Raw genomic sequence first — 23260 nt, forward strand, 5'->3', positions numbered from 1 at the left:
CTAACAGAAGAATTAGATCTCCACATTTTGACACACAAACTAGACTCAATCATCATCTTAGTCCATTTGACCTTGATGAGATCTTGTTCCTTGGAAGAATATTTGGCACGGAAAGCATGCCGAAGAGCATGATTTTCTTTTGACAAAAAATCTTTTGACAAAGTAGGCCAATCAATGACAGAAAAGAAGTCTTTGATTGGAGAGGTAGTGGTGATGACATTACACTGGTGATGAGCAGTGGGAAGAGGAGCATCAAAATCAGAAGCAGAGGGAGAAGTAGATCTACCTTCGTCATCCGTTAAGGGATGATTTCTAGTAGAGTAAAAAGCAAAAGAAACTTAGGAATCGGTAGAAATTCTGAACGAAGGAATTCTTTTGCGGGTTCTACAACCTCAGAAGGATTTCATCGTCGTGACAAAGATGTAGACGAGTCACTTAACGCCTCTCCTCCTCTTTGTCTGGTTAACCCTGATTTGAAACTCAAAGGAATTTCTACCGATTCCCAAGTTTCTTCTGCTTTTTACTCTACTAGAAATCATCCCCTAACAGATGACGAAGGTAGATCTACTTCTCCCTCTGCTTCATTGCTTATATTGTCAAATTTACCTCTGTCGAAGAATGGGGATCTCACCCTTCTCAACTTCTTCCTTCTTCCAATTCTCAGATCCCTTATTCCTATTATGATTATGTTAATGCTTGGTTTCGTTTCATGCTCTACAAGAAACCTGAATCCAAACATTTTTGGTTTATTACTTTTGATGAAGGCTTTAACGGTCTTCTCCCTGTTTGGTTTAAACAATGGTGGGATCACTTTGGATTATCCATTGATGTGCTTCCTCCTCAACTTGTTTATGCTTTCCATGTGTTTTCAGCCCACATCACCTGTAAAGGTTATGTTGAGCATTTCAATCCTATCTTTCCTCCCATACTTTATTTTGCCAAAAAATCCAGAATTCCTTGGTTCCTAAAATGGAAATATGTTCGGAATGATGAAAAAATTGAAAGACATTGGTTCCAATGCAAAACTTGGGAAATATCCCCCAAGATTGACCTTATTGTCAAAAAAGTTGAATTGATGACTAGGAGAATAGGTATGGCTGCACCAAACGTACCTCCTCCTCCTCCTCCTCCAGTACCTAAATATTCTTCCAAAAAGAAACAATGGATCCAGACTTACCTCGACTCCATTGAATTCACTGCTGATGACGAAGAATAACTGAAAGCCTTATGACGGCTCCTTATTGGTCCCTAACGACCTCAAAGTTCCCAAGAAAACGAACTGCTACAATTCTACTGACGGTTTGTTATCAGTTCACTGTCCCTAACGACAGTAAAGAAAATTTGTGATCTTCTAACGGGTCACTGTTCAGATTGTTTTGAAGTTACTGTGCAAAATCACTGTTCACTTTTACTGTTCATTGTCCGAACGACACTGTGCAGGATTACTGTTCAGAAGCACTGTTCACTTCACTGTTCATATTTTGTCTGTCGACACTACAGTGCCGACAGCTACTGCTCATGATTGGCGACTTTCACTGTTCAAGATTGGCATCAAACGTGCCTCTTCTGTTCACATGTGACCGTTCTGACGCGGCGCCAACTTTTACTATTTTGTAATTGATTGTATTTTGTTTTATGCTTTGTAATCAGCCTATATAACGGGCTCCCCTCTCCCATTGTAAGGCAGAGTTTTTCAGAGAGCTTTCTCAGAGTTTTTCTCAGAGCTCGAAATCCTCTTGTCATTCCCCTGTCTCCTATCTCTTACTTCAGTAAGCACTAACGCTTTCTTTTGTAAGCCTATTTTTAATCTGTAACGATTTTAAGTTCTTTAACGAGCTTTTTATCAAGATTTGTTTATCTTATCTTCTATCTGTTATTTCTTGATTATCAATTGTCATACCGCCTTCTTGGATATATATATATATATATATATATATATATATATAAAATTACAGTAGAGTATTTGGAAAATAAAAGGCATGCATGCACTCACGTATCGACGAAACTAGGATTTTAAGTGTGGAGTAAAAATAATAATAATAATTAATTGTTCAGATCGAGTTAATCTCATAAAAATAAAATTAAAAAACAAAAAATGTCTGAAGCAACTCTATTTATTTTTTGTCTTTCTTTTATTTGGTATTTAAAAAAAAAATGAAAAATGGTATTTTTTTTAAAAAAAAATATCAAATAAAAGAAAGGCCAAAAAATAGATATGGTTGCTTCAGACATTTTTTTTCTTTCCATTTTTTATATTTTTTTATATATTTTTTTTTAAAAAAGGCAAAAGTTGGCTCAAAGTTGAGCAAAATAGTTGGGCCTTTAGCATTGATCCTTGTCAAAAAACATATATAAAATTTAAAATTTTAGGAGCTACGTACTCTCCCCCAACTTCCCTTAGTACTTCATCTACTGAAAGTAATACTGTATATATACTATGTAGTAGATTATCATTTCACTCGACTAATCTAACAGCATTAAATCATCAGCTAGCTCTTTGATTTTTTTTTTTTTTTTTTTTTAAAATAACATGGCTGATCGAAGAATTAATAAACAATATTATATTAACCCAATAACAATGAGATGAGAGTATTAGAACGTAAACCCGATGTCTACACGTGAAAAATGATATATTTAATTTGCATCCATTAATTAATCCCAAACAAAACATGCACAAACCTTGGCCTCAGAGTTCCTGTCTCCAGCAACACGTGCAGAATATGGTTAATTGCAGCAACCAGGAAAACCAGCTGGAAGCAGACATGCATATATATAGATGCAGGAATTGAGGGCTAACTTTGCTTAATTAAATCATCGTCTTTTACTGCAAACCTTAATTTGCTTAATTAATTTGGCTGCTCTTTTACTTTGCCTGAAAGTTTCTATTCTTGAGGGTGAGAAATAAGAGCGCCCGACATTCTTTTCTTCTTCGTTGCTGCATCGCAAAGGAGAGTTCTTTTCTTCTTTGGTTTGACGCCGTATGAGAAACAAAAGGAAGAGATAGCCGAAAGGAGCTCACCGGCCGTGAGAGACAAACCTGCCGCCACTTGTTCTAAAAGAGAAGTCGGCAGTACTATTATTTTCTCCCTTCTTTTCTTTATAGATAATAATTTATTTTATTATTATTATTATTTTCGTCAAAGAACCATGAAAATTATGATGTTATTGCATATGATTATTTTATCTTATTTATCGTAATTGTAGTCTTTTACGCAACATCGGTCAATTATGTCATGCATGCTTCTAGATTTTTGCTTTATTCATTGTACACACGCATTACTCTTGTGGGAAAATTATTTAATAGCATCACATATTATTTATGAAATGAGAAGTCCTGAGTAGAATTTTGTAATAGAATGAAATCTGTGAAAGAAGAGAGAGAGACAAGGAAAGAGTTCGATATATAGGACTATATCTATATATATATCTTTCATGTATGGACTTAATTATACAACGGTTTCATGTTTAAATTCATCTTGTGCAGAAAAAAGACAAACATGTAGGTGTGAACTCGGGTTTAGTTCGGATGCACTAATTAATGAAATAGATGAAGATTGTGTGCTGCAAGAGCAAAAGGCGGGATGTGTGCTTGGATAAGGCCGACATCAGGTGCAATGCACTGAAGAACTGATGTGGTACCGGCAATTTCTCTTTCACCTCCAATGCTTGGAGAAGATTGATTTTCTTATTTCCCTTTGGAGGATGATTGTCTTTTCTTTGATGGGCTATAATAGACACTTATTACCTTTGGAGTTAGGGGAACAAATGATACTTACCTTGTAATAGTGTTTTTGCATGCTTGTAATCCTGGTATTGGACTTGCCCGGGACCCTGCCGAGACTTAATCGGGACTCACTTGGGACCTTGCCTAGGCCTTGACCGGGACCGAACCAGGACCCGCCTAGGACCCCGCCGGACCTGCCTGGGACTTGACCAGGACCCGTCGATACTTGATCGAGACCCACCTGGGACTTGCTTGGGATTTGACCGAAACTCGCTTAGGACTTGCTTGGGACCTCCCCGGGACCTGCCTAGGACTTGACCGGGACCCCGCTAGGACTTACCTGGGACTTGACCAGAACTCGCTCAAGACCCGGACGGGACTTGACCAGGACCCGCCCGGGACTTTCCCGAGCAGGTCCCGGTCAAATCCCGAGCAAGTCCTGGACAAGTCCTGGCAGGGTCCCATGCAAGTCCCGATCAAGTCCTAGACAAGTTCCGGGCAAGTCCCGGCGGTGTCTCGGGCAAGTCCTGGGTGGGTCCAAAATAGGTCCTGATCAAGTCCCAGGCGAGTCCGAGGCAAGACCCGGGCGAGTCCCAATCAGGTCCCGCTCAAGTCTCGGGTGGGTCCCGGGCAAGTCTAGGGTAGGTCTGGTCAAGTCCCGGGCAAGCCTCGGACGGGTCCCGGTCAAGTCCCGGTCATGTCATGGGCAGGTCCCAGGCGGGTCTTGGGTAGGTCCGGGTGGGTCCCTTTCAAGTCCGGTCAGGCCCCGAGCAGATCTTGGCACAGTCCTGATCGGGTCTTGGGGGTGTCCTAGTTAAGTCCCGGTGAGGTTCTGGGCAGGTCTTGGTAAGGTCCATCGATTTAAAAATAAGATGCTCACAGTTGAAAAAACCGTAAACCATTTTTCAAAAATTAAAGAAGAACTTTCAGTCAAAAGAAAAATATTTTCCGTTGACCACTATTTTACGTCGAAGTAAACACCGTAAAATGCAGAAATTATTTTTTGGAAACCATTTTACGTTGAAGTAAACAGAGCCTAAGTTTGAATTGAAGTTCTCAATAATTTATCCTCTGTTTTGTTGTGAAAATGAGGATACCCTCGACCTCTACCGCAATGTCTTCATACGAGGCTTCATTGCACCCTTCTCTAGACAGTACAGTCGTTTGCAGGTTAGAAATGATGGTCTTCATACACCCCTCTCCTGCTAGCACTACTAAAATCTTAACTAAACAATTAAATTTGAGAATTTAATCATAATAGGAAATTGAACAATCAAAAAACAAGATGAATTTCCATAATATACAAACATAGATAATTTATTACAATCATAATTAAACTACATATATATGTCTCAAACCCACATCCTCCTACATGTAAGAGACATTTATTGGATACAATCTCATTGAGTGATTCACACACATAATATGTAAAACACCTCAAAAAATGAAAAAAAGAAAAAAGAAAAAAAGAATTAGTCACTGGTATAGAACTTCTCTGTCTTGTGAGCAAGGAGAAGCCAGACATGAGTGATCAACCCCCCACCTCGCCTCAATTGCTCTGCATGGTAATCCATCGGGCAATTGTTTGCTGCATAACACAACATCTCCACCCAAACACTACTTATGATGTGCCATTTGTTCTCCATACCCATCAGACTCCTAGCAAGTTTTTGCGCATCCTGAAGCACGTGCCAATTAGATGTGACGATGCTTTCCTTATTTCTATCAAAGTTCGATTCCTCTACAAGTTCTTCAGTTCTCAAAATCCTACAGGCTTTGTGTTCATCTCTTATTATTGATGGTCCAGTTCTTAAGAACTTCATCAGTTTAGTGTAGGAGTGATGGAATATTACATCCGCTGTAGTGGTGCATAACATGTGAGGTCGCAAGGCAAGAAGATACATCATATAGTTTGACAAAAGTTTGCTCATTTCTACATAGGAGTTTGCAGTAGAGTATAGAACAATATCTGAATCATAACAAATGTCTGTTGCAATATGCCATATGGTAATGCTCTTGTCGAAGTTCCTTTTGACACTCCATTTAAACTGGTTGAGGCATCCATGCCTTTCAAGTGCCCATTGACCTCTTTGGGTGATGGGCCTTTGGTCTCTCACTTGATCCACCTCTTTCAACTCTTGCACTATCACTTCTTTCAATAATTTGGGCAACTCCACTCGCTTCCTATTCATAATCTTTCTGAACTCCATGTCCTTGCCACGAAACTTGATGATTCTACTTAACTTTAACTGCTTGTCGTGAAGACAAAAGCTCAACAAATTGAATTGTCCCAACGAATTGGACCACCTCTTCCACTTGCATGCCTTTGGGCCAAGAAATTGCAAACATTGCATCATAAACGGCATATTATGGTGCTTAATCATCTGGATTATTGCCCAATCTGAGAAAGGTATTAGTATGATTTGATAAACCTCTAGAATAATAGTTATAATTAGCACAAAAAAGGTATAGCCGGCATCCCAATGTTGTAAAATGTCTTTCTTCTTGAATAGGATTGTGAATCCACACAAAGTAAATGCTAAACTGAAGAAACTGATGATACGTAGAATGCAACCTGTCCGTGTATATATAATAGGTGCCTTTGTATAAAGCACATCATACATGAAGCCAAGTTCAGCATCTATGATTTTGAACTTGTCCTCCGCCGAATATGCATCAATTGACATCCATGGAAGAGATTCATGAAAGGGCTTATAAAACCAATTCTCTAGGTGAGGTTTGAAGCAATCAAAGCGATAATAGGCCTTTACGATCAATTCCAAACCAGGAATGTCCCTTGGTAGCTTTTGGAATAAAGTAGGAACATTTGCTTCTTTGATAATTTCCTCTGTGGTTAAACCAGAGTTCCTCAGTGCTGACTTGAGAGCCCATGCTAGCTCTCCATACTTGATTATCCCGGCCAAAAACGTTGGCAAGTATAAAAATGAGATCAGCGTACTAGTCCAACACTTAATGAGGATAGAAACTACAATACCCACTTGGAATATTAGGTTAAGTAGTTGTCTCAATCCCAATTTATTATCTTCTATTGAGTAGGCAGTAATGGCATCTGGGTTTCCAAGTTGCACTAAAAGTAAAGGTGCCAACAATGCCTCTAGTGCCCTAGGGACGTTGTGTTGCTTAGTGTCCCTGATTTCGATCGCACTGAGCTTGCCTATGATAACCTTTGCGACAGATCCGGTGAGCAAGTAGGTAGACCAAACTATGAATCTTATCCAAAATCCTGGTATGTATCTTCTACGGTTGCCACAAAGAGCGAGGACAGTTTGCAAAGTAAAGCTCACCAAAACTAGCATGTCGATTCCCCATTCATCCCATAGGCTCTTTAGTTGTCTTGGCACGGGGTCTAAGTGCACCATTTCTCCTTTTGTGAATGCTACTAAAAGATTAGCAGACTTTCTTAGTGTAATATATCATTTCATCACGTACAATTTCAGGTTGAATATTAATTAAATAATTAAATCAACCATTTTTTACCAGTTCAAGCTTTTGGAATAAGTTGTAATTAAACATGGCATCTGTTAGGTTTTGTGTTGGCAAAATTATGTATCAAAACAAATTGGTGTAAGTCTAATTTTTGTTAAGTTAAGACGGGACTTGATGTGGAATACAAAATCTTGATGGTTTGAATAGTTCAGTTGGAGTCTCAGCTGTTGGGCATTCGAATGAAAGATTTGTATAGAGAACACGAGCTTAGAGGCCAAATTACTTAATTGGAATGGTGGTCCCAAGGGATCGAATGGCCTATTTCAAAGCATAAAATATTCTAGATTCACTTGGTTGGAATGTTGGTCAAAGCTCGTTTAAACAAAAATGGACAAATTGAAACCCTAGCTCCATCTTAACAAGAAACTTACCTATTATTAGATGAACCAAAAAATAGAAAAAAAAAGAAAAAAAAAAAAGAAAAGAAAATTACTCATTCAAACACTGCCTTAAAAATAGAGACTCGTTACTTCTACACATATTCCTAAAAGCCTTTAGCCATCAAAGTTCCGAGTTACAAAAGGAGACTCGTTAGAAGAATTGATTAGAAGTTTGTAGTTAAAGAGGTAGATACAAACATGTAATTTATTGGGTACAATTTAGGCTACTTCAAAAGTTTTGTAAGTATAAGTGATATATTTGTAAGTAATTTGATTCTTTTATAGTGGATAAATATTATAGATTTGATTGGCCAATGGTAGTTTTACTTTTAAAAAGTTCTTCAAAAGCTTTCCATTTCGTCAGCAAAATGATTATGTTTAATCTTTTTATTGCTTTACTTCATTTTGGTGATATTATGTGTGGTTGTGAATTTTTAATTGGTAGTGACTATTGGACATCACCTAGTCACCCTCTCTCAATATTGTTTGGGGTCTCAATATTATATATATATATATCAACACCCCAACCCCTCCCTAGTCCCTACCAACAGCATAAACACAAGAAATGAATATTATCAAGTTTCTTATCATAAACTGTTTATAATGAAATTTGACGTCATGAGATTTTGCTTAAAAAATAGGAGCATACATAACAAAAATATTTAATTAAGAAAAAGCAAACAGAAAAATAAAAATATCAAGTGTACCTTAGAGCGTCGATGATATCTAGCTTCAATTCCTTTTACCTGAAAAATGTTAATTTATAGCTTTTATTTCCAAAAATAACATTCCACAAAAGAATTCAGCAGTCAACTTATATATGAAAAGCATCTAAAATGTTGGAGTAATGTTATAAGTCTCTCTTATGTCTCTCTTGAGTCCATTTAAGAATGATCAAAATTTAATAATAATCAATCATAAGCTTAATGATAATTTTAATAACCACATCATTCTTAAAGGGACTCAAGAGGGACACAAGGACTTCTAGAATTACTCAAAATGTAGAGAGAAAAGTACAATTCAAACAAAAAAAATACTATCTTACATTCATATGTAAGAATTAATACTTTTCATACTTTTCTTTTTTCTTTTACTTATTAACCATTAAGTATCTCAAAATTTTAATTTGATAAAAAAATTAAAAAAAATTTAATCATTTAATTAATATAAATAAGAACAAATTGAAACAGTCAAGAAGAAAAGAGGCCAGGAAGGGGAAAAGACATGCATAACTACATTGCCAGTTTCATTCAAATAGTGAAAAAATAAAAATGATTCCCTATCCCCACTAAATTATATAAATTCATTATATTTGTAAATTTCAAGCTTCAATTTCTTTCTTAGTCCTTTCTCTTTGGTGTTCCCGGGAAAAATCTCTTACATGGACCGATTCAAACAATGACCACTGAAGCAGCAAATAAAAAACACCTTCACGCTTGAAAGTGTTAAATTATCATTTATTTTAAAAGTTTGAATTAAAATATTAGTAATATCACTAGCTTGCTGGTGATATTGACAAAGCAGTTAATTAAGTGAAAAATGATAGCAATAATAGTAACAGGAATAAGAAAAAGAAGTTATATAAATTATATTTTGCATTAATCCCAAACACAAATGCACCAACCTTAATTAGCCGCTGAGTTCCTGAATCCAGCAAGACAGAATGTGTTGTACGTAGTTAAAGTGTTTACATTGCAGCAACCAGGAAACATAATGTATATATATATATATATGCAAGAATTGAATTGAGGTTAACTTTCAAATGGATTCCTTCAGCCAATATTGGTGCACCCTTGCTTCATTTGCAAGGTGTTTGATTGAAAGTTTCTTCTTTAGCACCAATGGTGGATGCCTGTACATAGAAAATGTGAATTAAATAACCAAAAGGAAGAAAGTTAATAATTCTTAATGATATATCCTTTGCTTAACTGGTTATTGGTGATGTTTTCTATTCAATTGGGATGCTTAACTTGGAACACAGTTTTAGTATATCTCCATCAGGGAAACACAACAGAACTTTAGGTTTTTTTTAGTCATAAATGTTTTTGATTTGTACCTGTAAATCTTGTTAATTAAGCCTCCCATCCCATGAAATGCGAAGTCATGTGTAGAGCTTTGTAATAAAATATAAAATTTGTGAAAGAAGAGCGGAAGCGTGGAGAGAATTATCTCAAAGGAATATCTATAATCTTGTGGAGATTATGAAATTTTTTTTTTTTTTTTAGAGAAATAATTTATGTCAATATTTTTCCTATATTTCTCTAATCTCATCTTACAAATTAATTATTAAATTTATGGAAAAAAAAATGCAATGACCCATATTCTCCTACAAATTCAATAGATTAACTATTAGATTTGTGGGGTCCATAAAAATTCACAAATCTAATAATTGTAAGAGAATATGAGCCAAACATATTGACCTCTAGCATTTCTTTTTACGGACTTATATGGACCCCACACAAAATCTATGTAGATTCTATAAATATAATAATTGATATGTTAAATTTATAAAAGAATATAAAAAAAATATGAACAAATTATTACACAAATTACTTTTTAATTTTAATAAACGAGAGAATGTTTGAAAGAACGGTATAGGAAATAAAACACATTTTCCTTTTTTAAAAATCGATTTTTTTTTTTTTTTTTGGTTTCTATTTTTATGTTCTTCTGTCTGGCACATGGTAATTAAATGGAGAATCGCATCACAAATTGCAGGATTTGGTACTTTTTGTGAGCGACAGCCGACCGTGATGCTACGCAGTCGCTCACTTGTAGTTGTACCCTCACTCGCCCGACCCTCTTCTCTTTTCTCCTTCTTCTTCATCAAATTCCCACTTGTACCCAGCTGCAACACCCGCCGCCCGCCTCTCTGCTATCACACATCCCCCCGTTTGTTCCCCAAACCCTTACCCAGCAATGAATGTTTCCCTTGCTTGTCCGTCAACAAGATGCACCTCTCCACTCTCACGGCCGCCGCCACTCAACCGATTCACGGTTCCTCCGCTTCATTGCCTGCCGATACAACCCTTTCCAGTAGAGCCAGGAAAAAAGCAAGGCGTGAATCGCCGGAGGGAGTGCTTAGGCATAAGCTAGACATTTGTTCGAAGAACGGGGACGTGGCTGAAGCGCTGCGCCTTTACGAAGAGGCGCGGGGAAATGGGGTCCCGCTCAGCCAACACCACTACAATGTGTTGCTTTATTTGTGCTCTTCTTCGGATGGGGTTTTGGGTTTGGAGAAGGGTTTCGAGATCTTTCGGCAGATGGTGACAGAGAATATCGTTCCCAATGAGGCCACTTTTACGAGCGCTGCGAGATTGGCTGCTGCTAGGGAAGACCCAGAAATGGCTTTGGATTTGGTTCAGCAAATGAAGGGGTTTGGTATCGCGCCCAGGTTGAGGTCTTATGGGCCGGCTTTGTTTGGGTTCTGCGAGAAGGGGCTGGCGGATAGAGCTTATGCAGTCGACGCGGACATGGTTGCGTCAGGGGTTGTGGCTGAGGAGGCTGAACTTTCTGCCATTCTCAAAGTTAGCGTTGATGCGAGGAGGGCAGACAAGGTGTATGAGATAATGCACCGGTTGCGGGCCACGGTGAGGCAGGTCTCGGAGACAACTGCTGGGATTGTTGAGGGTTGGTTTAAATGTGAAGAGGCAGCAAAAGTGGGGGAGGAAGCTTGGGATGTGAGTAAGGTGAGGGAGGGAATTGTGAGGGGAGGTGGAGGGTGGCATGGCCAAGGGTGGCTGGGCAGTGGGGATTGGAGGCTGACCAGGACTCGCATGGATGAGACCGGCGTTTGTGGTTCGTGCGGCGCCAAGCTTGTTTGTATTGATATTGAGCCTAAGGAGACCCAAAATTTTGCTTCCTCATTAACCAACTTGGCTTGCAAAAGGGAGGTTAGGGCTGATTTTGTTCGGTTCCAGGTACGAATAATGTCTTGGAACATTTTTGAGACTCTGTTCGATAAATTTTAAGTAAAAAAAAGGTTTTTGGCAAAATTTTTATTTTTAAGTTTTTTCAAAAGTCAGGCTTTTGAAACTTAAAAATGCTTTCAATTTTTTTTTCCAAACGATACTTTATTCTTCAAACGGAATTTTTAGTCTAAAATGCACACCCAAACAGGGCCTTACTTGTTAATCTCCGACGTGCTTTTTAATTTTTGAAGGTTTGTTCCATATGCTATGGTTCTGGAACCAGGAAAGTTTTTGCGTCTTGCATATTGCTATTTTAACTTTTTTTCTAGTTTTTGAGTTACTTCATGTGCATATATTAGTGTATTCTCTTCTCTTATATGAGCTATTCCAGAACTTTGCTACTTCTGTATGCTCGAAAGTAAATACATAGAATGATCGTCAGTGGCATCTTGATTGATTTAGAAGGTGACCTCATTCAGGATTGGCTTCAGCAACATGGTCCATTTGAGGCAGTTGTAGATGGTGCCAATGTGGGTCTTATCAACCAACATAGTTTCAACTTTTTCCAGGTGAATGGGATGCTTATAATAAGCTTTATGGTACTCTCTATCTTTTGAGTCCTTCAAAGCAAAATATATGAATTGGGTGCTTATTGATTCCTTTTGGTTGTAGCTTAATACTATTGTAAAACAACTACGTCAAATGAGTCCTTCGAACAGATTGCCCCTTATTATCTTGCATAAAAATCGTGTAACTGGCGGTCCTGCTCAGCATCCCAATAACAAGATTTTGTTAGAGACTTGGAAAAAGTCTGGTGCACTTTATGCTACTCCTCCTGGTTCAAATGATGATTGGTAAGTTTGCATGCATATGTTCATTAGATTGAAATATAAATGGGTTAGATTTGTGGTGGCCAACAAAATATAAATGTTTTGTGCATGAATGTTGTCTCAACACATTTCTTTCTTTCGTTTTTCATGTTATGCACAAAAATTCTCTTTGACTAACCCTGCTGGACTTGATCTTTGATTTTCATTAAAGGAGCTCTTATTTAATTTTGAAAATCATAGTAAAATTAAAATCTGCTGCAAATTTGTAGCTTGATTATGACCATATGAGTTTAAGTTGTTTAAAAAATTTGTTCCATGGTTTTTTACAGGTACTGGTTATATGCTGCTGTCAGTTGTAAGTGTTTACTGGTGACAAATGATGAGATGAGGGACCACTTGTTCCAACTGCTAGGTACTAGCTTTTTTCCAAGATGGAAGGAAAAGCATCAGGTACATCCCTATTTGCATTTGATTACATATAGTTTTGCCCGAATCTAAGAGACTCTTCTGTACAGAAACATTCATGTGCAAGCCTAACTAAGGCAGTGATTGATTATATTTTATCCAACTTCCTATCCATGGTTGGTGCAGGTTTTAATGCATCTCTCCATTTTGTTAAGAAAAAGATAAAGAATAATTTTATGATGGAAAGATGCCTGCTTTTTAGTTTACTTGTCCAATATTTTCTGAAATACACAAGGCAAGAGAAGAACATTCTTTTTTAGATAATCATGTTTATATATATATATATTATAAGTTAAAAAGATGATTTTCAAAAATGAACATGCATTTTTAGAATGGGGCTGCAAATGAGCTGAGCCTCTCGTGAGCTGCTTGTGCTTGGATGCATCTCAGCTTGGCTCATGTAATGAATCCACTCGAGCCTAAATTTAGCTCATTTAAGAAATGAGCCTGTGGCTGAAGTGGTGTATTGCAAATGAGCTGAGCCTCTCGTGAGCTGCTTGTGCTTGGATGCATCTCAGCTTGGCTCATGTAATGAATCCACTCGAGCCTAAATTTAGCTCATTTAAGAAATGAGCCTGTGGCTGAAGTGGTGTGGCACAATTTGAAGCTTGTGAACTTTGCACTTTCTATGGTTATTAGCCTATGGTCATCAACCTCCAGTTGAAATCAGCATTTTGACAAATCCCCTATTTGATCACTTTGTCACCCATATCTTTTATGCATGCAAAATATCAAGATGATTGGAGATTAAAAACTATCTCATCTATAGAAGGTGCAATTTTATGTTTTATTGTTTAAAACACTACAAAAAAAGAAAAGTGAATGCATGGATTAGATGGTAAATGTCATCCAATCAATATGAAAGCTGTTATGCATGTTAAGTACAAAGAGAACAGTTAATCAACCGGTGGAAATATCAAAACATTAATCCAATTTAATTTGGTGTAATCTAGAAATAGTTATGTCAGAAATAACTTGAACCTGACTCATAAATTCAATTTAATAACCATAGAAAACAACAGGGTTAACAGCACCTTTTGTTGGACATAGTCCTACCTTTTCTGCATATTTAACCATCAAAGGTGTCCATATAAAGGACAAAAGTCCAGACCTTTCTTTTTTCTCTTCTCCCCCAACGTTATATCAGTTTATTACCTTTCCGCATCTTCTCTACCTGTTTTCTCTTCTGTATTAAATAATATCGGACTAGAAGACAGTAATTTTCTTCAATTTAATAGGGTATTGGTCTCTTCTAGTTCGCAGAAAGATGAGCTTTCTTCAAAATATCTTCTCTAATTTTTACACGTCTATCTTTTCCTCCTGCCAGCAACTCTATCTCTCTTTCTCAAAACAGGTCTCATTGTGGATGATTTTCTCTTCTACCTAAAAATGAAAAAGACATCTAAGGCATTGTCATTTGCTAATGAAGCAATATTTTTGGCTCATTTCCCCTGTACATCTACAAGAGATCTCAGCCGCTTCTCCTTCACCCTCTTCTGGTGTATTTGGCACTTACTTTATTGGTGTTTCTAGACATTGTTAACTCAAATTTCTCTCAGAGTACTTTGGTTCTTGTTTTCAAGTTCAAATAAAAAGAAGGGTGGAAAAGGGCTGGATCATTTTTTGTTTTAACCAAGTGGAGTTGTCAACAAGTGATAAGTCCAGTTATGAATTCTTGAGCTGAAGCGAACTGAAATATGTGGTACTTGTATAATTTAAAAACTTTGAAACATCATTGTTGATCCTGGTTAGTTAGGGGAGGAGATGAGATTTGTCTTGCTTATAGGAGTTCTTTAATCCTGGGTGATAGAAGATGTAGACAGATGTAATATACCCTCGTAATAACAGGAATATGGATATACTTTTTCAAAAGTTAAAGAGAAGGCTAAATGCCTTTAATGACCTTTCTCATTGTATGTATGTTCATCTTCACCGCGTGGCACTAATCTGCTTTGCTTGTTCCTACCGTATTTATTTGCTTGGGTTCTGAGCATTATGGTGTACTAACTTTTCTTATGTACACTGCTTATATAACTATTTCTTTTGTAAGATTTTGCATTGAATTGATTGTTTTACCATCAACGATATATTGGAGTACTACCGGGGGGGCATTATTAGATCTCCAATATAAGATCAAGTATTGTTAGAGACACAAATGGGTTGAGCTATTGGGGCTACTTGTTTCTTTGTGATCCATTAATTCTAAGTGGGGGTTGGGTGGGGTTGAATTCTATATAAAGCCTGTCCCTACTATAATGTATTTTCCATTTACTTAAAGTCAACCTACTGTTCCTGATTTTCTCACTTGAGAGTTTGGACAATCATTTTTGGGCAGGGAAGGATGGTTTCAAAGTGTTTCTGTGTAATCTCGTCTATAATTTCATATTGGCACCTGTGCAGGGTTTTATGGCAGGCCTGGGGCAGAGAGTTAGGGTTGGGGTAGGGTGTGGATTGTTGCAATTCCTGGTGGTTGTTTAATTCAGCAAGGGAAGAGAAGTTGTAGTTCATGTGGAAGGTCAACATAGTTTGAAACCTTGTGTCATATAATTTAAGGGGTTATCTGGATGTCTAAGAGACGTTTCATGTACCATTTTCTCATTGTTTATGAGTGTTAGCATACTAGTAGTCTTAAGCATTATGTGTCCTTGGGTTTTAAACTTAAAAGATGAATGAGTGTGGTAATATAATATTTCTCATTCAGAGAATGGGCGTATAATATTTCTCATTTTTCTTACTTCTCTGAATTTGTGGGTTTTTGTTCTTCTTTTAGCCTTTAAGGACGACTCTCTTTATTTGCATTTTGTGTATTAGGGTTGCATCCCTCTACACTTATCATTGAAATGAATTACTTATTATTATTATTATTTTTAAAAAAAGTGTGTTTGCCCAAACTATGAACTTATTATTTTGGGCTTAGTAATATAAACTGTGATTTGGACTAGGACTTCTGATCTAGTTGGGAGTCTACAAGCCCTATTCTTTTTATTAAGGGTCCTGCATAAATCTTTTCTCTGAGAATTTGAATGTCGCTTTGGGAAGCATGCATTTTGAAAATCTTAGAAACCAGTGTGTTATATATGTATGTTGCTCTTTTCCAATATCCTCTATGATCTGTAAATTTCGCCATAGAAATGTAATACTTCAGTCCCTTAAATTCTTGAGTAAATAGTTTTACTAAGAGTCCACAAGGTATCTTCTGGTGAGTAACTACAATTTAAACTGACCGGCAAGGTTTTGGCCGACATAAATCAAGTTTCCCAGAATGAGTTTGTCATTATGTTGGAATATTTTTTTTTTTCCAGAAATTGAAACTTGTTTCTCTGTTGATAATTTGCAGGTTCGACTGTCGTTTTCACACCGCGGGGCAGCTCTCCACATGCCTCCCCCTTATTCAATTGTTATTCAGGTAAGATGATGAACCTTCTGCTTGCTAATCGCTTATTTAAACTGATTATTAAGAATAAAGACAACATTTTACTTCTTATATGGGGTTTGTTATTGAACTTAATTAATGTTGGTTAATGTAAACACAGGAGTCAGAAAAGGGTAGTTGGCATGTTCCAACGACCACAGGTGATGATCTTGAGACCCCAAGGCTGTGGTTGTGTGCCACTAGAGCCAAGGATGCATCATCATCATCTCATCTATGAAGACATTTATCCTTGCATGTATGCCCATGCATGAGAAGAGAGACAAGACTTTCGAGGATCCTACATACAAACACCTCTTTCAAACGCCACTTCCACCAAATTAATTATCAATTTTTACCTTCTTTTTTTAAAAAATAAATAAAAAAAAAAAACTAAAAAACTAAAAAACTTTACCAAGCTAATATTGATTTTGTGATCTTGTTGAGTCTTGTATTTTATTTCATTATCAAATAATTTACCTATTCAATGGTATATATACTTTTTGCCAAATAGCAACAATAAGTTACAACAAGAAGATATTTTGATTGGTGGTTTTGTTCCAAATGAATTAGATATTTTGATTGTAAGTGAGAAAATTTTTTCTCTGCCAACTCTGATGCACACCCTATTGTTTCCTATGTAATTTTGGATTATTTTAGTAAAATTTATCCTTGCCAAAAAGGAAAAAGAAAAGGGGTTTTTGTACATAAAGCAATGCTGCCGGTCGGTGCATAAGTGTTAGAAGAATATTATTGCAGATTACCATGACGAAGGTATATATATATATATATATATATATATGTGGTGTATTGATGTGCAAGGGTGTGTTGGATGAATCCCCCTTCCTGTCCCAATAAATTGAACGGCAAGGATCTTTCTACTTCTGCATTGTAGCAGGTTAATTAGAGGTAGCTGAAAGAAATTTTGTGCGCTTTATGAAACTGAAAAGTATGGAAACAAAATATTTTGATACATTTGACATTCATATTTATGTGTAAAGATTTCTCTATCCAATGCTACAAGTAAGAAGAAAAAAAGATATGGATGGGACGAGACAATGAGAGAAACAAAGAAAACTTGAGTTTTTTCTTGATTGATAAAAGAGTAATGCTACTCTTTATACTCATATTATATATAAGTGACTTCTTATGTCAAATACTTCAAAAAAATTATAAGAAAGTCACAGAAAACATATCACTTTAGTAGATATAAAATGAATGTGATAAATGAATGTAAAAAATAGCATTACTCTTGATAGAAAGAATGACGAGAAATAAACGTTTATTTCTCTTTACATCTACAAGGAATGAACCAAATGATATAGTTAGCCTACTCCTCAAGTAATGAGAAGTGGAAAATCAATTTAAGGAATTGTTTTTTTTTATTTTTTATTTTTATTTTTTTACTTTTAAGCTCTTGAGTGCATGCCGTAGTTCAAGCCATTCCGTGAACATCTTCCTCTAAGCATCAAAATCACAGTGAAATATTGGAGGCACAAAGGAGTTGAGCTCACCAAAGATATTATGATGATCATCTCCTTCACCATAAATACTAGAATCGATCTCCTCACACTCAAAGTATGTTTGTACGTCATCAAGGAAAGTGCATTGTGGCAGCTGATTAGACTCCGAAGTCGTTGATATAATTGGATGATCATCTAAGTCAGCAACAGATGTCATTTCCATCATTTCTCTAAACTTCGATGACTGAAGAAGAAGCCCTAGGGCTGATGTGGCATTCGCTGGTGGCCGCGGCTGATCGGTCAGTAAGGTTTCTCCCGAGCTTAAGTACGTTTGTTGGTTTTGGAAGAAACTTAATTTGATTTCTTGTTCGTTAGGTTTGAGGTTAAATTAGTATTGGCATTAATAGGGTTATGTTGGCCGGCGGGATTATCATCAATATTGTTGATATGATTATTGGGTTTTAGCCATTTGATATAACGGCTGAGATCAAAGTTGGTGACTGCATTGAGTCCACGGTACTCTACGGCTGCCATATCATATGCAGTGGCAGCTTCTTCTTGGGTAGCTGCAAAAGCCAAGATGATTAATTAATTAAGCATATTTTCAAGAAAATATATGATATAAAAATAAGATTTAATGCAAACCCATTAATTTTATGTTTAAACTTTGAGAAAATAATGTTTTATTTTTAATTAATTAAATAAAAGTTGATTTGAGTAATGGAAATTAGAGGAAAAGGAGATATATATACCATATGTCCCAAGATAGAGATACTTGTTTCCAAACACTCTCCCAATTCGAGCTTCCCATCTTCCATTGTGATGAAGTCTACTCAATATGTCATAAAATATTGCAATTTAGCTTTTCATAGTCAAGGGTTTATATATATATATATATTGTGAGGTAAATGAAATTAAAATAAATTTTCACTAACAGAAATTGCACAAAAAGCAATTGGAATTTGGATAATTAGTTACCTTGCAACACCTCTATATCTCGAAACACCTCGAGAGAAACCACTGCTTTTCCTGCAATTAAGTTCAACATTTTACATCAATTCCAATGATTTTAATTTTCTCAAAATTGAACGTATATATATATATATACCTTCTCAATGATCCAATATATTCTTCTCTTGATTGACCCTCCATTTCTTTCAGTTCTGTTTGGTATGTTGATAACTGCAATTAATTAATTGTTAATATTGTTAATATATATATAGGATTATCTGAACAATATTATTGAAACAAATCAACAATCAAATATCAAAGAAACAAAATAATTTACCAGAAAGTTAAGAATGGTTTCTGGACCCCAATATTTCAGTGCTGCTACGTCATAAGCATGTGCTGCTGCTTCCTCATCATCATAGGCACCTGAAAATCCACCCCTCAAAATAATTACAAAAAAAAAAAAAAAACCAATAAAACCATAACTAAAATGTTAAAAAAAATTAATAAAAAAAAAAAAAAAAAGTGATCAATACATACCAAGATAGACTGCATGCATTTGAATAAGATCCCAATAATCACCCACAAAAGGAAAATAAATTAAGAACCGATATCAATAATAATAATAATAAATTTTATTAGTATAAATTAATTAAAACATATTAGAAAATTTATATATATTAACCTTGTCTTCCTTTCTTGTTCTGGGATTCATTCCAACAGTTCTTATCCCATAAATGAGCTTCATATCTTCCTGCCCATCGATGCCTGAAACAATCGATCACAAGAGTATATAACAAAAAGGAAATTAATTATAAAGAAAATATATAAAAAAAATTAAGAGTTATGAACCTAGTGACCCCTCGATAGATTGAGCTACGTTGAGGAGGAGAGTCTCTTGGGACACTTCTTCTTGTTCGTTTCACCTTTTTCTCAGTGTTATTATCAGTGTTGCTGTTTGCATTGTTTTTCTGTGATGATTTCGCCATGAGATAAAAATATGAAGAGAAATGACTGAGTCATGGAAATGAGAAGGCTTATAAAGGAGTGAAGGGAGGAAAGGAAAAAATAATGGAGTTAATTAGAAGAGAATGGGCTGGCAAATTAAGATAGCCGGCAAAGTAGCTAGTTTGTGACCGTCTTTAACCGGCTCATATGGCCTTTTTCTCTTGTCCTCAACCTTTGCTTTGTGCTATGTGCTGTTTCAATCATATTGAATTCTAAATCATATATCTAGCCTTCTCATTTGTAGGCTAATTAAACCATATTCATTTTGACTGATGTGACGTATTTTAAGTAATTTTTCATATTACTTAAAATACGTCACGTCAGTTGGTATAAAATATATGTGAATAGTAGCATTATGTATACATTCACTTCTCTATCTTGCTTTAAGAGAAATTAAGAAGCTCCTGAAGATATTTTCACCATCTCCTCGTGAGATTCAGCCTCTTTCGGTTCTTGTTCTGTTGCTCTGGAGCGTCTCTCCATCTTCTCTAGCTGTTGCTTCATAAGTAGTTCCCTTTACGAAACTTTGCTTAGGATTACTGCCTTATGTGGCGACCCTAGTTCTTTTAATGCACCGAGTTATTTATTTGACCAATTCCCAATAGTTTTAGGTTTTACAACACTTATTTCGATCTAGTAGCTTTGAGGCTGTTATTTGGGTTGCCCTCCCTTTGTTTTTATTTTTTATATTGTAATCCTCCCATTTTCCCATCCCCAATTTTTAATAGAACATATATATATATGGTGCGTGCGTGTGTCTGTGGACAGAAAGAGATGAGTGAAATTTTACTGGAAATCACATATGAAAAAATAAACGGTCAAGATTGTAAGATTGTTAGAGAATTTTAGTTATTTTTTCACATGATGCAATCTTGACTAATAATCTCCAATATTGATATTTTCACTCAACGCAAGCCAACTCGAGAGAAATGAAAATGATCAAGAGGGTGAAGATGACTTTTTTATAATTTTATTATTTTCTGTGTTTTCTTTTCCATATTTCAATGTTGTTGTCTTTTGCTTTATTTTACTCTTGTTTTCTATTCTTTATTTGGTTGAAGAAAATGATTGAATTGAATGTAAATGTAAATCATGGATTTCCTAAACTAGTAGCACCTGGCAGGGTTAATGTCAACCACTATGTGTTGAAAATGATTTTTTTTTTTTTTTTTTTGACATGTCGACATAAGGGAAGAGGGAGGGGGAATTCGAACTAGTGACCTCCGCTTCATAAGGTGTGTGTCCACTGCTGCTTGAGCACCCGTTGGAAACAATTGAAAATAAAAATTGTAGGCAATACTTTGTGTCCTAAAAGAAATAGGGTATAGAGTATATATGGTTGGCCTTAATTAAGATTTGTCAATCTCACAGCAATTTATTATTATTCAACAAAATAAATGAAAAGAAATGTGGAACCGCTATAAGTTGTACAGCCGAAATAATTCACTCCTTAATTAATTACCAAATTTATAAAAAAACTCACAACTAAACATAGGAAAAGATCAAATTTAGTCCTTATATTTTGTACAATTTCAGTTTAGTCCTTTATTTTTTTTATTCCAACAATTAGGTTATTAAATTTTACCCATATTTTAAATAGACGCTTCCATCAATTTGTCATCTAATTAATTGACGGTATTCTTCGTCAAACTAATAAACCAATGCCACGAACCAAATTTGACATGTCACGTGTTAGTTATGGCAAATTTACTTTATATTACAAATATACCTTAAATAAAAAATAATAATAAAATGGAAAACCAAATTTTGTAGAAAACCAAATTTTGTAGCTAACCATAGAGGAAAAGATAGCCCAATTCATTGGACAAATTAATTCAATTTGTTAAGCTTTTGTCTTCACAAAAACCAGTTAATTAAAGTTGAGTAGAATCATTAAGATTTGTGACTTGGAAATGGAGTTTAGAAACAAGGGCACCTCTTTTACACGTGCTTTAACTCTCACCCTTGAATTTCATTATGATGTTATGCTAAATAATCACTTATTTTAAAAATTATATATAAAAAAAATTTAATTATTTAATTAATACTTTAAGAAAACTAATAGTAGAGCAAACTTGGGAACCATCTTATAAGAAGTTATAAAAAAACCTTTTAGAATGTAAAACCAATTAATAGGTACTTTCGGTTTTTTGATTCTTTCTAATGCGGAATGCGATCCTTGTCATTCTTATAGCGTTAGCAGTAACTTTCTTTAATATAATTTTATTTTATGTTTTTTTTTTTTAAAAAAAAAATTAGAGAATAAAGCTGCTTTTACTTTTCTATTAAAAAAACTCAACAATAGTTTCTATTTTCCATTTTCTATACGGCATTTAAATATTTTTTCAAATAAATGTTAAGAAAAAGAGACTAGAGAAAATTATTTTCTTATATTAAAATAATGTTAAGAAAAGCAAAAGTGTTTAATGTTCCCTTGGTTTAAGGAACTCCAAGAGAATCGGGTGCTAGTGCTTTTATGCTTTCCTTCTAATAATAATAATATATATTTTTTTGGTATGCTTTTTAGTATATTATTATTATTATTATTATTATTATTTTTGACATGTCTGCACAAGAGGAGGGAGGTGGATTCGAATTAGTGACCTTCGTTTCATTAGGCGTGGTTCCAGCCGATTGAGCCACCTCTTAAGGACACCTTAATATATTATTGGATCATGATTCTTTTCATTTCACCTTAAATGGAGATGATTTATCCTATAATCAAATTTAATATTATTAAATTTAACGGTGTAAATAATGCCACGTCATTTAAATTTTTTTGACCAACATGTCGACATACTTACCATTTGACTTTTTCTAGCATATTGCATGGCCCTCGACAAGAACCAAACGGCTCAACTACCCTAACCCACGTTAATGATAACATACAATTGTGGAATCATACGAGCAATTGGCCATTTTCTTTTCTTGCATGTTGAATGTCGAGTCAACTTCAAGGTGTGGGAACTTTAATGCACCCAACTGGTCACCAACTAAACCTAAACGTGTCAAATTGTACCGTTTTAGGTGAACCCCCAAAAATGGCTTATGGCTATGGTCAGTTACAAGGTTACTTGAGATTTTCTTTCCTCTCAAATAACCACTTGTACAATATGTGTTTTAAATATGCTGCAATGATGATTAGTTTGTGATACCAAAAGATAAGCTAATTATATTGCGCATGGATTAATCAAGACAGTAGTTAAACAAGTAATAAATAATATTTAGATAGAAGAATCCCAATGGTTCGGACTTGAGTAGGCTAAAAAAAGATATACAACCTTGATAATTAGAGCGGTGTTCCACAGAATATATGACTCATACCCCTTTACGTTCTTTAAATTATATTGGTGATGTAGTTACCGAGATCAATGTAGTTAATTATGTCTCTTCTAGAAGTTGGTTAGCTATCTCCCTCATCGTGAAGTAGAACTGACTAATACTAAGTCGAAGGGTCGAGAAACTCAAAACCACTATTCTTGAATAACTTGAAGTCTGGCCTTCTTTCTTTTCGCACCATTACGGATACAAAAATAATGGGAAAAATTGGATATAACTGTCAATTGCTCCTATCGAAAATAGGATTGACTACAGATTCGAGCCATAGCACTT

At 35.5% G+C, this 23260-nt stretch overlaps 2 protein-coding genes and 1 pseudogene across 2 annotated transcripts; 1 reads left to right on the top strand and 2 right to left on the bottom strand.

Moving 5' to 3' along the window:
* Nucleotides 1–5196: 5196 nt before the first annotated feature.
* On the bottom strand, nt 5197–7104 carry LOC132185484 (uncharacterized). The gene has a single exon (XM_059599250.1). The coding sequence runs from the start codon at nt 7102–7104 to the stop codon at nt 5197–5199; it is 1908 nt and encodes a 635-aa protein (XP_059455233.1).
* Nucleotides 7105–10316: 3212 nt separating this feature from the next.
* LOC132184461 (proteinaceous RNase P 1, chloroplastic/mitochondrial-like) lies at nt 10317–16457 on the top strand (the record flags this gene model as incomplete). The annotated part of the gene is given in 6 exon segments (XM_059598102.1): nt 10317–11531; nt 12002–12091; nt 12195–12376; nt 12682–12802; nt 16155–16223; nt 16351–16457. Coding segments are annotated over 6 exon segments (1736 nt in total), but the record flags the coding sequence as incomplete, so codon positions are not given.
* Nucleotides 16458–17687: 1230 nt separating this feature from the next.
* LOC132185759 (AP2-like ethylene-responsive transcription factor At1g16060) lies at nt 17688–19629 on the bottom strand (annotated as a pseudogene).
* Between the last annotated feature and the right edge of the window lie 3631 nt (nt 19630–23260).

Source organism: Corylus avellana, chromosome ca6, assembly GCF_901000735.1.
Source record: "Corylus avellana chromosome ca6, CavTom2PMs-1.0".
NCBI lineage: Eukaryota > Viridiplantae > Streptophyta > Magnoliopsida > Fagales > Betulaceae > Corylus > Corylus avellana.